General features: G+C 51.2%; 1 protein-coding gene across 3 annotated transcripts in view; it reads left to right on the forward strand.

Moving 5' to 3' along the window:
- Window positions 1–16,160, forward strand: part of SH3RF3 (SH3 domain containing ring finger 3) — a 191,463-nt gene that overhangs the window by 171,475 nt on the left and 3,828 nt on the right. For all 3 annotated transcript variants that reach the window (XM_066376895.1, XM_066376894.1, XM_066376893.1), the window contains one exon: window positions 9,529–9,860. In XM_066376895.1, coding sequence (XP_066232992.1) covers window positions 9,529–9,860 — 332 coding nt within the window. The remainder of the gene's footprint in view (window positions 1–9,528; window positions 9,861–16,160) is intronic.

Raw genomic sequence — 16,160 nt, forward strand, 5'->3', positions numbered from 1 at the left:
TACTTGTTACCTCTTTATTTAGTTGTTTGTTATGATCATCTATTGTTGTTCTAAGATCTTTGAGCTTCCTAACAATCATTATTTTAAACTCTGTAGCTGGTAATTTGGTTATATCTGACTCATTCAAGTCCTTTTCTGGGAATTTCTCTTCATTCAATTTGGTTGCATTTCTCTGCCTTCCCATTTTGTCTGTGTATAAGAAGGGTGTGGCTTCTGTGTTCCCTAGGTGTGGTCTGTCTGCAGGGCCACTAACCCCTCTGTCGCTGTCTTGGGCTTTCGGGTATGGGCGTTGCTGGCGTTGGCCTGCTGCTGCTGTCACTGCAGTTTCTGCCTCTCCTCCATGGGAGGGGCTGTGCTCACGTGGCCGGGTCTACAAGTCTTGGCCTTCGCCTGCCGCCGCAGGTGGGGCTGTGTGCCGTGCCAGGGACTGCAAGCCTCAGAACCGCCTGCAGGGGTGAGCACCTTTGCTCAGCTGTGGGTCTTTGCCTATTCCCAGGCTTTCGGGCGCAGTTGCACTCCTGAGTCAGGCCGCAAGCCCTGGGCTCCGCAGGCTGGGCGGGGCTGCGCGCCTGCGCTCAGCTGCATGTCTCTGCAGATCCCAGACTTTTGCCTTTTCCCCACAGGGGGCATTGCAGGCATGCCTGCAGCTGGCCGGACCACTTTGGTGCATCCCTTCTGCCTCCACTGGGTGAGACTTAGCTCACCCTGGGCCTCAGTCATGGCTGGCCTGGCTTCTGTCCCCGCCAACAGGACCATGCTTCCATGTCCCACAGCCACCTGCCCTCTGGCAAGCCTTCAGCAGTGTGGGTGGGGGCGCTGCAGCTCAGACCCTAGCACTCAATACTATATTCCTTAAGGCTCCCTCCTTCTAAGTGACTCTGCTCTGAGTGCCGTGGAAGAGCTTGTTTGGCTGGTGTCCTGCTTCCCCTTGCTGGTATTGCTGGTTCCAGGGGAAATATTCACTTCAGATTTGGGGAGTGACTCAGCCCAGGGGTTAGGGTGGCTGTCCCTCAAAGTGTTTCCGCCTGTGCCTTCTAGATTACACTCTCTTCCTGCTACTTCAGTCCTCTCCTCTCGCCCCATCCTCCGGAACCTCGGGTGAGTGGTTGTGAAAGAGGTTTTCTGCATGGTCCCTTTAAGAAAAATCCTGGGTCTGAGAAATCTGTCTCTTTCTCACAAACAGTATCCTGACTTGTTTTGCAGCTAAATACCATCCATACACTTTTTCTAGGCTCTGGGGCTGCAGGCTGAGGCTTTGTTCCTGGGGCCAGGGCCCTCCCCTCTCCGCTAAACTCTCTTCCCGCCACGTGAGTCTCTCCGGGCTACTGTTCACTCCGGTGAGCTGGGTAGCCCTCTCCACGTTTCCGCTTTTCCCACCAGTCTCTGTGTGGTTTCTTCAGTGATCCTTGGTTAAAGAGTCCTCTTAGTTTAGTCCAAAGTTGGTTTTTCCAGATGAAGGTTCTAAAATTAAGTTGTAATCCACTTTGGTTCTGGGAGGTGGGAGTTGGTATGTCCTCCTACAACATCGCCATCTTGCTGCCTGCTAACTTTACTTCTGAGAGACCAGTCCCTTACACTAGTGCTGCCCTCACTTTGGATCACCAAGTCCATGTGAATATTGTATTGCCCCTAGCGGTGCTGAAGGTCATGGTCATGGCCTGGGCTGGCTGGGGGCTGGAAGAACCTCCCATGCCTGTGCAGAGGAAATGTCTCCCCCTGCTGGTGGTCCTGCATGCTCAGCCCGCTCACCTCTTGCCCCTCTGATTGTACTCCAATGAGTCCAAGATCTCCCGAGGTGAATGTCCCCCAAGTGTCCTGTCCACTGACAGGGATAAAAGGGCCCTCCCATGAGCTGCTGAGCAGCATTTCTGCGAGGGAGATGAGTTGCTTAAGTGGAGGCATCATCTTGGGCAAGCCATTTAAGTGTTGTCTGCGCCCTCATGTACATGTGGAGGTTCGCACCTCCGTCTGTGTGGCTCTTGCTACATCTTTCATTTCTGTCTCTTTCTTAGGCCCCATAAAGCAGTCCAGCAGAGTCTGGATTCCCTAAGTGGTCTGAAGATGCTTTCCTAAGTATAAACCCTTTCTACCTTGATTCCCAGTTACACCTTAAAATCAGGACGGGGCCTCTAGCTTCTGATTCCCCCGTTGGTGGAAAAGGTTACCTGTTCATTTTTACAAACCTGCTCTTGGCTTTGATTGTATCGGGTTGTTTTTAATCTAAATGTGTCCAGTAAGAGTGTACTGAAGTTCAGTGCTTGTTGTCCTTCCTCATAGAGCTCTGCTCAGCTGTTGGTTGGGGTTTGCTTCTCCATTGTACATGTTTCCAATATCTCTGTAAACTTTTTCATAGAAATATGTTGAGATCTGCTTTATTTTTCCATTCTACACTTGTTTATTAAAAAACTGTGTGTGTGTGTGTGTGTGTGTGTGAGAGAGAGAGAGAGAGAGAGAGAGAGAGGAAAGAGAGAGAGAGAGAGAGAGAGAGAGACCCCCATGTGGAGGTCCTCATGCTCAGAGATGGTGGTGCCACCATCATATTGGGCAGGCAGGTCTGGGATTGTAAAATGTCATGAGAGGCCAAAACGAAACCCACCACACTCATCCTCAGTGTTCAGCGAATCACCCCAGAACTCGACGGCTTAATACAACCCTTCATTATGCTCACACTAAGTGTTAATTCTGTGGGTCAGGACCCTGGGCAGAGCACTCCCAGGAGGCTGTCTGCTCCAGCACTCGGAGCAGATGAAGGCTGGGGTGGGTGCTGGTCGGTCAGGCTGTCTGGAGGAGTGCTTGCATATGCTTTGCAGTTGATGCTGGGCTAGTGTCAGAACACTAGCATGTGGCCTCTGCATGTGGTCTGTGTGCAGGCCAGCTGGGACTTCCTCATAGTATGAGTCTGGGGTCTGAGAGTGGCCCCCAGTGTCTTCATGGTCTCACCTTGGTGTCCTGTGCAGTCTCCACTGCGACCTGTCAGTAGAGGCTGTCACAAGGTCTCCCACACACAGGGAGGGAGCACAGCTCCTAATAAGAGGAGTACCAAAGTCACTTTGTGTGGAGACAGTGTTGTGGCCATATCAGGAAAACTAAATTTGTCACATTACCCATGGTCCTGTTTTAGTTCTGTGACCTCTCACTTTCCCTTGAGCTTGTCAGAACAGTTCTTGTCTGTTGCTGCTCCTGTTGATTCAGGACTGTTTTGATTAAGTGCAAAAATAAATTCTGTTTCATCTACTGTCCCCAAGGACTCTTGCTTTCCACCCTCTGACCTCGTAGCAGAAGCAGCAGTGACCTGAGGCACAGGTGCCTCAACCCCTCCCCTACAGCCCCCCCCCCCCAGGCCTGCACCTTCCTGCACCTCCCTCGTCAATGGAATTGAACCATTAGTGTCTTAGGAAGGGGAACGTGGACTGTTCTGAAACTTGCTGAAGGCCCTATATCCACACCTAGTCCCAGATTTGTAGTTCCAAGGGTTTTCCAGACCCCCAGAACCATTTACAGACCCCTGATTAAGACCCCTATGGACTTGCTGGTCTCTGAGGTAACCTCATGGTTCAAATGGTGTTCATGGGAAACAGATTTTCCAAGAATTTTTGTTTCTGCTCTGGGTTTGCTGACAGCCCCCTGCAGCTTGGTGCCACACAGGTGATGTATCCACTCCAGCCAAATCTGCCATCACAACTGTGAGATGACATGGGAGAGAACGGTGGGTTCCACCGTGCTACCTGTGAGGACCACTGCTTTAGAAGAGAAGATGAGAGCTTGGTGCTTTTCCTTTGGCTGAAAGGTGCTGCTTTCTTTCCAACACAGTGAAGAGCAGCTGTGGAGTGACACCAGAGAAATACTCAGAGCGAGGCTTACTCTTGCGGAAAGCAGGAGTCATGTTCACTGCCTCCGTGGTACCAGACTTGTATTCTAACCATACTGGTGATGATGCTGATGATGACAGCAAACAAATGTGGCATTTCCCAGGTGTCAGGCACCAAATGTACCATTTCATCAGATTCCCTACAGTAACTCTCAGTGTTATGTACCACTATTAGCCCATTCCACAGATAAGAAAACTGAGGCATGGAATCTTGAGTTCCTTATTCAAGGGTGCATAGTTGGGTAGTAGCGGAAGCCAGCTGAGGTCTCAGCCACCTGTTCCTGCCTCTGCCCCATGGTGTTGGATCACCTCTGCCCCTTTGTTAGCCTGCTCTCTGGGCTTCAGGATGAGCATCCTGGCACCTGTGTTTGGGCATCACCCCAGCAAGCCTCCATCACGTGCCTTCCAAGCTGTGCTTATCCCCCCTTCACGCTGCACCTGCCGATGTTGGGCTGCCCCCTGTTGCCTTGGTGACAGCCGCCCAAGGTGCTGGTGATCCTGGTCGCGGTTGCCATGCGGAGTGACAGCACCATGACGCCATGTCAGAGAAGCTAGATGAGCAGTGGTGATGGGCCCGCCAGGCTCTGGTCCCACTTGTTCAGTGACTTCCTAGACAGCTGGCCCTGGCTGAGCCTGGGACACACATATGTGCAGCCCAGGCCTGCCCTCGGGAGGGCTCTGATGGCCCCATGATTTTCATGATTCAGTCTTCTTCATCTTCTGTATTTTGTGAATGCAGTATTTTTGAAGGCATGTTCAAAGTTTAAATTAGTCAACAGCTAAATGCACAATCTTTGTCTCTTTTAATCAGCTGTGAATGCCTTCCTTTCTGTTTGCTGCAGCTCACCTGTTTCTCTACCTTTGGTGGAAATGCACTGCAAACTTGCACTGTTGGAACACAGCCCTCTGCTCCTACAGTAGCTGTGTATTCAGGCATGACCAAAGATGTGCCCCTTCCCCATCAACATTTTAGCAGGACACGGCTTTTATTTTATTTTATTTTATTTTTTTTTTCATTTTTCTGAAGCTGGAAACGGGGATAGACAGTCAGACAGACTCCCGCATGCGCCTGACCGGGATCCACCCGGCACGCCCACCAGGGGCGACGCTCTGCCCATCCTGGGCGTCGCCATATTGCGACCAGAGCCACTCTAGCGCCTGAGGCAGAGGCCACAGAGCCATGCCCAGCGCCCGGGCCATCTTTGCTCCAATGGAGCCTTGGCTGCGGGAGGGGAAGAGAGAGACAGAGAGGAAAGCGCGGCGGAGGGGTGGAGAAGCAAATGGGCGCTTCTCCTATGTGCCCTGGCCGGGAATCAAACCCGGGTCCTCCGCACGCTAGGCCGACGCTCTACCGCTGAGCCAACCGGCCAGGGCAGGACACGGCTTTTAATCACCCTTTCCCATCTCCAGTGAGAAACTGCCCAAACAGAAAATTCCAGTCAAAGAGCTTCCAAGTCTGATTTGCAGGATTCAAACTCATTAAAGGGATGTCCTGCCCCTTTTTTTGTTTTGTTTTGTTTTGTTTTAGTATCTCAAAGCCCCTGAAAACTTTGTTTGTCATGTGAACTCATGTGGGTCAGGCCTCTGACAGGCGTTGATCTCACCAGCTCCCTCCTGAATGGATGGCTGCTGGCCATTCTAGCAGGTGTGTGAGAACTCAGGACCCTCCCTCCCTCTCCAAGGCCTGGCCTTCCTCAAGCCTCTCATACCTGCCTGCTGTGGTTTCCTGCCTACCCACAGGCAGATATGGCATGAGAATTCTTTGACCACCTTCCTAATTCACTTTGCATCCTTCATTGTTCTGTCAGTGAGACACCGTTGTTAGCAGGTTACTCAGGAGGAGAATGGGTGTAGAGTTCCTCAGGGAGTCCAGGCTGGAAACTGAAGGGAGCCTGCGGCATGTCTTGCGTGTGCATTCCATGATGGCCAGCACACTGAGTTCCACGGCAGTTCCTTGTGACTGGTGGTAGGCATTGAGAGAATCCCGTCAGGGGCAGTTTTCAGCCTTGGTATCAAATCAAATTAAGAAAATGATCAGTCATATGTAACCATGGAAACTGACTGGGGCAGGAAAATTAGCAATCACTGTTGCTCATCCCTTTCTAAACTCACAACTGAGACTGGTCTTTGCCACAGACACATTGAGCAGCCCCGACTTCATCCTCACTCAGCTCAGCACACACCCCATTGAGCATGCTGTGGTATGGGGGGGGGGGGCTTTCTTCCCACTGTGGATCTTTGCAGGCAAGCGGTGGTCCATTGAACCTGTTCTCTGCCCTTGAGGCAGAAGGACACTGTGAAGGGGCCACATGAGTCCATGCCGGCTGAGCTCACTTCATTCAGCAGTTATTGCACACCTGCTGGGTTCTAGGTGTTGCTCTAGGCACTGGGGCTGCCCTAGTGCACAAAGTAAGCACAGCCCTGCCTCTAACACATATTGTCTAGGAGAGCCTAGCCAGGAATGACATGCCTCCTAGGCCTTCTGGGCTGAAAGGAGTTAGAGGGTAAGGAAAAGGCTGGGTCAGGGAGCGTGCTAGCAGGAAGCCATGGCTGGGACCTGAGGGCAGGGGCTTGGACCACTGGGCCCAGAAGGCCATGGACCATCAGATATGGCCCCTCACATCCATGCTGTGTCCTCCCAGTTCCCATGCCATCCCCTCTGTGGTTTTAGGTCACAAGGAGCCAGACGCCCGCTGCCAACTGCCCACCTTGGAGTGGTGTTGGCTTCAGGAGCCCCAGCAAGGTGGGGCACAGGGCTGACTGAGGCAGCCTTTGAGCTAGCTGCACGATGCCCCCCTCGTGGCTGCACTATTGAAGCTTTCTTTTTTTTAAATTAAAAAAAAAATTTTTTTTAGATTTTATTTATTCATTTTAGAGAGAGAGAGAGAGAAGGGGGAGGAGCAGGACGCATCAACTCCCATATGTGCCTTGACCAAGCAAACTCAGGGTTTCAAACTAGCGACCTCAGTGTTCCAGGTTGACACTTTATCCCCTGCACCACCACAGGTCAGGTCTGAAGCTTTCTTAACTGTGCCCAAGCACACCTGTCTTTCTCATGGATGCCAGAACAGGGCTGAGCCGGGTAAAGTGCGCAGACAGGGTGCTCTGTGCTGTGTTACCTGGCACCCGCCTGATCCTCATCAGACCTGGGCTCACCATGCCAGCCTGTTACCATCATGGAGTATATTTAGGACATCTGCTTACATCCTTTTAATATCAGTGCTAGGAGAAGAGAAAAACATGACTTGTTCATACTAAAGTGTTAATGACTTAGCTTAAGGATACGTGTGTTATTAGATATATGTGTTTTAAAAGGTTTCAGTGCCTGCTGGTGGGAATGCAGACTGGTGCAGCCACTGTGGAAAACAGTATGGAGATTCCTCAAAAAATTAAAAATTGAATTGCCTTTTGACTCAGCTTCCCACTTTTAGGAATATACCCCAAGGACACCATAGCACTGTTTCAAAAGGAGAAATGCACCCCCATGTTTATGGCAGCATTGTTCACACTAGCGAAGATCTGGAAACAGCCCAGGTGTCCATCAGTGGACGAGTGGATTAACAAGGTGTGGTACATATACACAATGGAATACTATGGGGCCATGAAAAAGAAGGAAATCTTACTTTTTGCAACAACATGGATGGACCTGGAAACTATTATGTTAAGTGAAATAACCCAGGTAGAAAAAGAAAAATACATGACCTCATTCATTTGAGGAATCCAATGTACAATGTGAACTGAGGAATGGAATTGAGACAGAGGAAAGATCAAAGGGACCAGAGGAAAAGAAAACAGAGGGAAAGGGGATGATAGGAGGGGATAAACCTGATGGGAAGGGGGGAGGGCAGTATAGGGAGGGGGGAAAGGGAGATATTGAGGGGAATACGGGGGGAGGGGGGTGCATTCAGGGCAACACTAGACTATGTAAACACAATAAATTAAAATCAATTAAAAAAAAGTTTCAGTGTCACTGACTTCCCCTACTGGCTTCTGACCATGCAGCGGAGGAAGTCTGAAAGAGGAACTCTCACATCTGTCCACCTCAGAGTCCTGTAAGCCCTGTGACCAAAGATATTTTGGTGGCCATCACTGACCCAGTGGGTACAGTTTTGGACCTCTGTGCACTGCTGCCCTTTTATACAATATCCCTATGTCTGCCTGCCACCTAACTTCCATAGGAACATTGGAAAACTGAATAATAAAACCATGAAAATGTACAAATGCCAAGCCATGCACATTGTTCTAAAAGCATCTGTCTGTGTGTCCACTCTCACACACGCACACCTGCACATGTGATCTGCCCTGCACCTGGATTGTCCCTAGAGTGTTGGTAGCAACATTTTTTTTTTTATTTTATTTATTAATTTTAGAAAGGAGAGAGAGAGAGAGAGAGAGGAGAGAGAGACAGAGAGAGAGAGAAGGGGGGAGGAGCAGGAAGCATCAACTCCCATATGTGCCTTGACCAGGCAAGCCCAGGGTTTCGGACCGGCAACCTCAGCATTTCCAGATTGACGCTTTATCCACTGCGCCACCACAAGGTCAGGCGGTAGCTACATTTTAAGCCCTCCAAGTCCTCTGCACTAGCACTGCTGAAAGAGGTTGAGGTGAGACGCCTGCTCACACCTATGCTGCCTAGAGTTAAGGGAAAATAGGAGAGCAGATGTGATGCTGGGCTGGACCACCCAAAGATGCTGTCCGGCTCCTCATCTGGGCTGACGTCGCCACTGCAGGCTGACCCTCAGACATCTGTAGGGAGTAGACTTTGTGCCCACACCATGAGATGAAGCCCCGAGTCCTGATGAAGACTGGGCTGCTGTCCCGCTTGAGGTTGGCAATGTCGGGTGGGCGCAGGGGGTCGTCTATAGGAACCGGGAATGTGTTCTAGGCCTAGAAGGGGTTCTGAGTGTCCCGATGGAGTGACATTGAGATAAGGCTTCATCTGTATAAGGGCAGATCCTTCCAATTATTCCACTGGTTTTGTATGTGAGGAGCCAGGACCTAGATATTGTTACATCCCTGAAGGTAGGAGAGCTGTCGGCAGGTGCTCACCAGTGAGGAAATCCAGGGCCTGGAGGAAGTGGCCCTCACCAGGGGCCATGTTCAGCTCTGGGACAAGCAAGTGACTCTCCTGGGAAACCTAGGAGGTACATGCATGTACATATACACACATGTGCTGCAGGTTCCTATGTGGTCCAGATCACGTGTGCAAAGCAAACCTGGCAAAGGAGGCTGTGTCCAGCACCACAGGGTTGCAGGAGCTAATCTCAGGAAGACTGATGCAGAATAATCAACACCCCCCAGAAGGGAAGTACACTTATTAAACTTGGGTAAGGAGAAACCAAATCATGTTGGCTGCTAGCTCCCCCGACACAGCCGATGAGGTTCCCACGCTAAGGCACAGTTCAGAGACAGTGCCCGGGCATGTCACTCTCCAGCCTGCCCCAGAGGCCTGCTGGGACCATTTGGGGCATGTATGCCAGGTTCAGGGAAAGGAATACAAGAGTTGGAAAGGTTTTCCATCTTAGCTTTTCATTTCTCTACCCGACTTTACCAGATTGTGTCTAAAGTTTCCAAAAGGCTTATCCATCTACCGGTCATTCACCACAAGGGCATTTAGGAGCACTAGCTAACTCACTGGCATCGATTTTGTGTCTTTCCAGAGAGAGAGGAAGAGTGGGCTGCTGAAACTACTAGCCGGGGCATCCACCAAGAAGAAGTCTCGCTCCCCGCCATCCAGCTCTCCCACCCATGACCCCCAGGTGGCACTGGATGCCTCCCTCCAGGGAGCAGTGGGGCCTGAAGTATCTTCACTGTCCACCCATGGCCGGGCAGGATCCTGCCCCATAGACAGCGAGGCTCAGGGGGCCATGTGGATAGAGCCACTGCACAGAAAGGCGGGCTCCTTGGATCTGAACTTCTCGTCTCCCTCCAGGCAGGCCCCTTCCTCCACAGCTGCCGCCCACCCTGAGCCCAAACCGCTGCCCAGAGAGAGGTAAGGGTGGTGGATCAGCGTGCTTCCCTATGGCTGTGCATGGCCGGCGTGGGTGTGTCTGTGAGGTGTGTAGCCACTTTTGGAGTGCAGAGACAGCGGGGGGGGGGGGGGGGGGGGTGTACTGAAGACTGGCGTGAATAGACGTTCCTCATTAGCCCTACCAACTCAGTTCTGACCGTGCCCAGTGAGCATCAGGTAAAACAAGTTTGGGAATAAAATGGGAACATATTTCATGTCTGAATTCTCCTGGGTTCTCAAGTTAGGATTTACAAGAGATTCATCAGGAAATTTTTCAGAACTGATGGGATATGGAGCCAAAGGGGCAGTGAGGGGACTGTGTCCCATCAACCTAGGAACACTCGTGTGGGCTCTGGGCTGAGACCCACGGGCCTGTGTGCCCCACCCAGGAAGTAGCTTCTTCCTTTCTTCTCTCCCTTCTCTCTCTCTTCTCCCATAGCCAGTGTCTCAATTGGTTTGAGTGTTGGCCTGGCACTGAGGATGGCTCAGGTTGGTCCCAGCGCATCAGCTGCAGGTGCTAAAAATAGATTGGTTGATTCGAGCATCTGCTCCAGACGGGTTCCCGGGTGGATCTTGGTCGAGGTGCATGCGGGAATCTGTTTCTCTCTCCCCGCATGTAAAAAATAAATAAATAAGCAGAATAACCACAAAGAATAATAACATTAAAATTAAATTAAAAATTAGAGAAAAATATTGCAAAAATAAAATACAAAAATCATAAAAAGCAATAATCAAACAAACAATGCAGCAACAACCACAAAAAGAACTACAGAAAAACAAAAAATTAGAAGAAAATATTTCCGAGAGTGTTTTCTATCTTTTTAGCTCTGTAGAATCCCAGGCTGAACTCTACTGAAAAGCCACTGTGTCTGACCTGTGGTGGCGCAGTGGATAAAGCGTCGACCTGGAAATGCTGAGGTCGCCGGTTCGAAACCCTGGGCTTGCCTGGTCAAGGCACATATGGGAGTTGATGCTTCCAGCTCCTCCCCACCTTCTCTCTCTGTTTCTCTCTCCTCTCTCTCTCTCTCTCTCTCTCTCTCTCTCTCTGTCTCTCTCTCACCCTCTCTCTCTCCTCTCTAAAAATGAATAAAAAAAATTTAAAAAAAAAAAAAAAAAAAGAAGCCACTGTGTAAATGTGGAGTCACAATAATGGGCGGGACTTGTGAGGGCTTTAGCAATGGTGGTATCAAGCCTCCATGTTCTCCTCCCTGTGTCTGAACAGAGCAGGAGACCAGACACAGAGCACCTTGTTCTTCAGCTATGGGTGTGTCTCTGCCACTCTCCATACCAGCGAGGGGAGGAGGCGGGATCTGGGAGGCTGCGGGACTGCACTTTGTACTTTGGTGTCTCTGTCTTAGCTCAGGCTGCAGGCAGACCATGGGAACATTGATGGTGACCCCACTCTCTGCCACTTTGGTTCAAATCCTCCCCCCCTCCAGTCTCTGTTCCTGTGGCGGAAGAAGACCCAGTCCTTCCAGGTTTCTCTCCTTTCCTGAGCCAACCATGAGTGTGTCTTATCTTCCACTTCCACTTTTTTACCCTTCCTACCTTTAGTTGATTGGGTCTGCGGATCTTTCAAGCAAGACTATCGGCCCAGCTGGGGTTCCTTCACTGGTTTGTTAAGTTTCAGTTTGTTAAAATTTCAAGGGGAGAGATGAAGGGTATCTCTCATATCACAATTACTTTGATGTCTCACTGGTTCTGTTTTATGGTTTCAATGTTCTTTTTAATGCTTACTAAGTTCTCAGTGTGATCATCCATTCTTACTCTAAGATCCTTGAGCATCCTAATAATCATTATTTAAACTCTGTATCTGGTAGTTTGGTTACTTCCATTTCATTTAGATCTTTTTCTGGGTTTTCTCTTGGTGATTCATTTGGGTCATACTTCTTTGCCCATTTTGTCTGTGTATTACCTCTGCTCTGAGTCCCAAATTTGTTGTGGTGTCTTTATGAGGAAGATGAGCTCAGTGATACTCACCTCCAGGTCACCTGAGTTCCTTGCTCTAAGAATGTTTCTTGAGAGTTATTTTTACCCTCCTCTTGTATGTGAGTCTTGAATGGAGTTGGTCCTTTCATGGGTAGGGCTATCCCTTCAGGCTGGCTGGCTCTAAGGGTCAACCTTGATCATGTGTATTACACACTGTAGTGTCTGCCCTGTGGGGCGTATTTATTCTCCACAGTGTCTAGTGCCTGCTGGACTCCTCCTTTGGGCATGCTGCTTGTGTAGCTAGCTGAGTCTAGAGTTGGTGCTGTCTGCCACTTACTATTGGTTGTGCTGGTTCTAGGTCTTTTGGGTTGGCGTTAGCCATTGTTTGTAACCTCTGTGAGCCACCTGTCCACAGCTACTGCTCTGTTCACTGTTTGTGTCTGTGTTTTCTGTGCCTGGGGAGTGTGGAAGGGGCCAACCTTTGTATGAAGATCAGCTTTCTCCTGCTTAGAGATGACAGCAGCTCCATAAAAGCCCCAAGCTCCATAAATAAGACTTGCCTCCACTTTTCAGCAGCTCCCCCTCTTCTTGCAGCTGCCTGGTCTTCCCACAGAGCCTTCTGTAGAAAGACTGTAGTGTGGGCCCAGACTGGTCTCACCCCACCAACCACTTTACAAGTTGCAAGCTTGGTGGGTTAGGGCAGCTGAGTTTAGGAATACAATGTTAGTGAGACCCCCTATGTCAGGGTTTCTTGGTCAGAAGTTCAATACAGGGAAGGTGGCCCCTACTCCAGAGCCTGATTCTTCAGACACTGGGATAATCCAAGTGTATTTCTCCCCAGTTAGGTGAGCAGCAGGTTTAGACTGGTTGGGGCCAATTGTCCCCTCTGCATAAGTTCTTCCAGCTGGGAAGCCCCGGGTCTCAGGGAGGAAAACTGAGAAAGTCCTCTACTGGGCTAACTGTGCTCCCCAGAAAGTGGCTAAGCCCCTCAACTGGACTCAACAATAGGCTCTAGGGAACCCGCACCTTGAATGTCCATGCTCCAAGCCTCTCTCCCTTCCCCCTGTGGAACTGAGTCCAGTGGGGCCAGATATCCAGCACCTGGGCTAACAACTATGGAGCTCCACCCTGTCCAGTGTGTGTGTAAGCCACTGTGCCAGTGCTGACCACAGAAAGCAGAACTTACCTCAGCTGGGTCTGGTGTCTGACGAACCTTCCCTTTGGACACATTGCCAGCAAGGATCATTAGGTCCTGCTCCAGTGCTCTCTGCAGCTGGCCACTGGATGTGCCAGCCCTGGGCCTTCCTAAAGGAAACCCAGTGCAGACCAGTGGGAGACACTGACCGTGACTGGCCCTCAGCAGCCTTCTTGGAGCTGGGCCCTAGTGCACATGGACACACCTAGCCATACACCTAGGCTGTCTTTTATCTGCACTGGTCCTGGGGAAAAGTCAGCAAAAGGCCCAAGATTCCCTGGAATCAGTCTACCTCCTGCTGCCTCTGTCTGCTGGCTGCTTGTTGGACTCAGCCACTGAAATAAAACCTCTGGTAGAGTCTAGAGCCTGCAGCAATTCAGGGATTAGGAAAGGTGGTCGGTATGGCTTCCCCTCTTGGCCCCAGGTGTCAGTCTGTCCTGACTTTTTTCACAGACCTTAGTAGGGTGTGGCTTCTGAAACCCAGAGATGTGGTCTCTCCACAGTCCAGACAGTTTCTACTGAGTCTCCCATGAGATGGAAGCACCAATCATATTCTCAGGAGAGTGTGGGGAAAATCTCTGGCTTCAACATCAGTAAACTGAGTCACTGATACACACCCCTGCTTCCTGACCTCTCCGAATGGCCCGGTTTTTATAGGGTGGGTCAAGAGAGATTCCCGAGGGTGGAGCAGCTGCTTTCCCCCAGGCTGATACCACGTGGAGGGGACTGCTCCACCCAAGAAAGATGGCAATGCCAGTATTGAAAAATGACTTAACACAGGAGTTCTGGTGGCTGTCCCCCATAGTATCTCTCCCAGGACCTCCAATTTCACACACTCCCCACATGATTCTATTCCTCTCAGCCCTGCCCTACCAGAGCCCTGAGTAAGTGGCTGTGAATGAAATTTTCTGCACTGGCCTTTTAAGACAGTGCCTGCATCTTCGAGAGCTCCCATTCCTTTCTCTCAGATAGAAACCTTGCCTCTTTTCACTGCCAAATGCTATGTGGGCACCTCTTCTAGGCTCTGGTGCTCTAGGTTGGGGCACCCAGCCCAGGGCTTAGGACCCTCACCTCTCAGGATAAAGCTCCCCACAGTGAGAGTCCCTCCAGACCCTCAGCACCACTGATTCCTGGGAGCAGGGCAGCTGTTTTCATGCCCACCTTTCCTACCAGTCTCGATGTGGCTTCTTCTGTGATCTGTGATTATGGATTCCTCTTCATTTAATCCAAAGTTGGTTTTTCAAGATGATGGTTCTTAAATTTAGTTGTAATACAGTTTGGCCCTGGAAGGTGGCGGTTGGAACATCTGCCTACCCTGTTGCCATCTTGGAATCCTCTTTGTCTCATCTATTCAGCCCATGTCATCTACCAGCAGCCCCTGCCTTCCACCCTCCAGCTCCACCTCTCCCTGCAGTGTGCACCAGCAACGCAGCAAGCCTGCAACGTGTGCCTGCAGTGTGCACCAGCAGCGCAGCAAGCCTGTAACGTGTGCCTGCAGTGTGCACCAGCAGCGCAGCAAGCCTGCAACGTGTGCCTGCAGTGTGCACCAGCAGTGCAGCAAGCCTGCAACGTGTGCCTGCAGTGTGCACCAGCAGCGCAGCAAGCCTGCAACATGTGCCTGCAGTGTGCACCAGCAGCGCAGCAAGCCTGCAACGTGTGCCTGCAGTGTGCACCAGCAGCGCAGCAAGCCTGCAACGTGTGCCTACAGTGTGCACCAGCAGCGCAGCAAGCCTGCAACGTGTGCCTGCAGTGTGGCAAGTGAACAGCTCTGCACCAAGCTGCTTTGCATGGCAGGCCCACTGCAGGGGGCATGGAACTGGCATGCCAGTGTGGGGGACCTGCAACCTGGGTGGTGACCAGGTCACGGCCAGGCCTGCGAAAGGTAGGGGCTGCTCAGGGACAGGAAGGGAGGAGCACTCTGGGCAGGAGCCCTGAGGTGGTACCCTGGGTGGCATCTAAGGCAGGGGTCCCCAAACTACGGCCCGCGGGCCGCATGTGGCCCCCTGAGGCCATTTATCCGGCCCCTGCCGCACTTCCAGAAAGGGCACCTCTTTCATTGGTGGTCAGTGAGAGGAGCCCATTGACCATCTCATTAGCCAAAAGCAGGCCCATAGTTCCCATTGAAATACTGGTCAGTTTGTTGATTTAAATTTACTTGTTCTTTATTTTAAGTATTGTATTTGTACCTGTTTTGTTTTTTTACTTTAAAATAAGATATGTGCAGTGTGCATAAGGATTTGTTCATAGTTTTTTTTATAGTCCGGCCCTCCAATGGTCTGAGGGACAGTGAACTGGCCCCCTGTGTAAAAAGTTTGGGGACCCCTTAAGGGAAGCAGGGTCAGCAGACATGCTCAGAGGTCATGGGAACACAGAAATCTTTTCCAACTCTGGCTTCTCTCTGAGAAAGGGGAAACTGCTGTGGTGTTCTGAGCAGAGAAGGGCTGTGACACCTTGTGTTCTCACTTGGGGTTTGCTGGGTGGACAGCAGGCTGAACTGGAGTGAGGACATAGCAGGGGGCCTGGGTTAGGTTAGGTGCCGTCACCTGGAGGAACCCATGGTGACACTTGTGGCAAGGTCGCTGGGAGAATGCAGCCTAGATTGACTGGCGTGTGGCCTCCCAGGCGGCCCAGGCTTGGCCTTGGGGATATTGCCTGGAAAGTTGGGGAACAATTATGGAGCATCTTGGCGTGGCCTGGCCGAGTGTCCCCAGCCTGCCTCAGCCCATGTCTGCAGGTGTTTTCAGGCAGGGAGAGTGGCTACACTCTGCCGGCCACCGAACTATTCACCGTTAGTACCTGGACTTTGTCCTAGAGCCCCAACTCCTGTACCCTGCAGGTAGGCAGCCCCTCCCCTCACTCCTGCCCATGGTCACTAGCTGTGCAGTTGAGGGTGCAGAGCCTATCCATGTCAGAGCACACATGCCTGCGTAACTTCCCTGAGGAGGCAGGGCAGGTGCAGCTGGCTGGAGTGGTGAGGACAGGGCAACACCTGTCAGGCTGGGGGCCATGAGGGACATGGGCACAAGGGCATATATACTGGTTTGTTCTGATGGTGCTTTAGAAGAAAGCAGGTCCTCAGAGCGAGCACAGGTTCTTTTCAGCCTTCTTTTTCCTCCTCTGAGGCTTGACGGACAGGTGTGAGGTATGGGATGTATGCC

The sequence above is a fragment of the Saccopteryx leptura genome, chromosome 3 (genome assembly GCF_036850995.1).
Source record: "Saccopteryx leptura isolate mSacLep1 chromosome 3, mSacLep1_pri_phased_curated, whole genome shotgun sequence".
Classification (NCBI taxonomy): domain Eukaryota; kingdom Metazoa; phylum Chordata; class Mammalia; order Chiroptera; family Emballonuridae; genus Saccopteryx; species Saccopteryx leptura.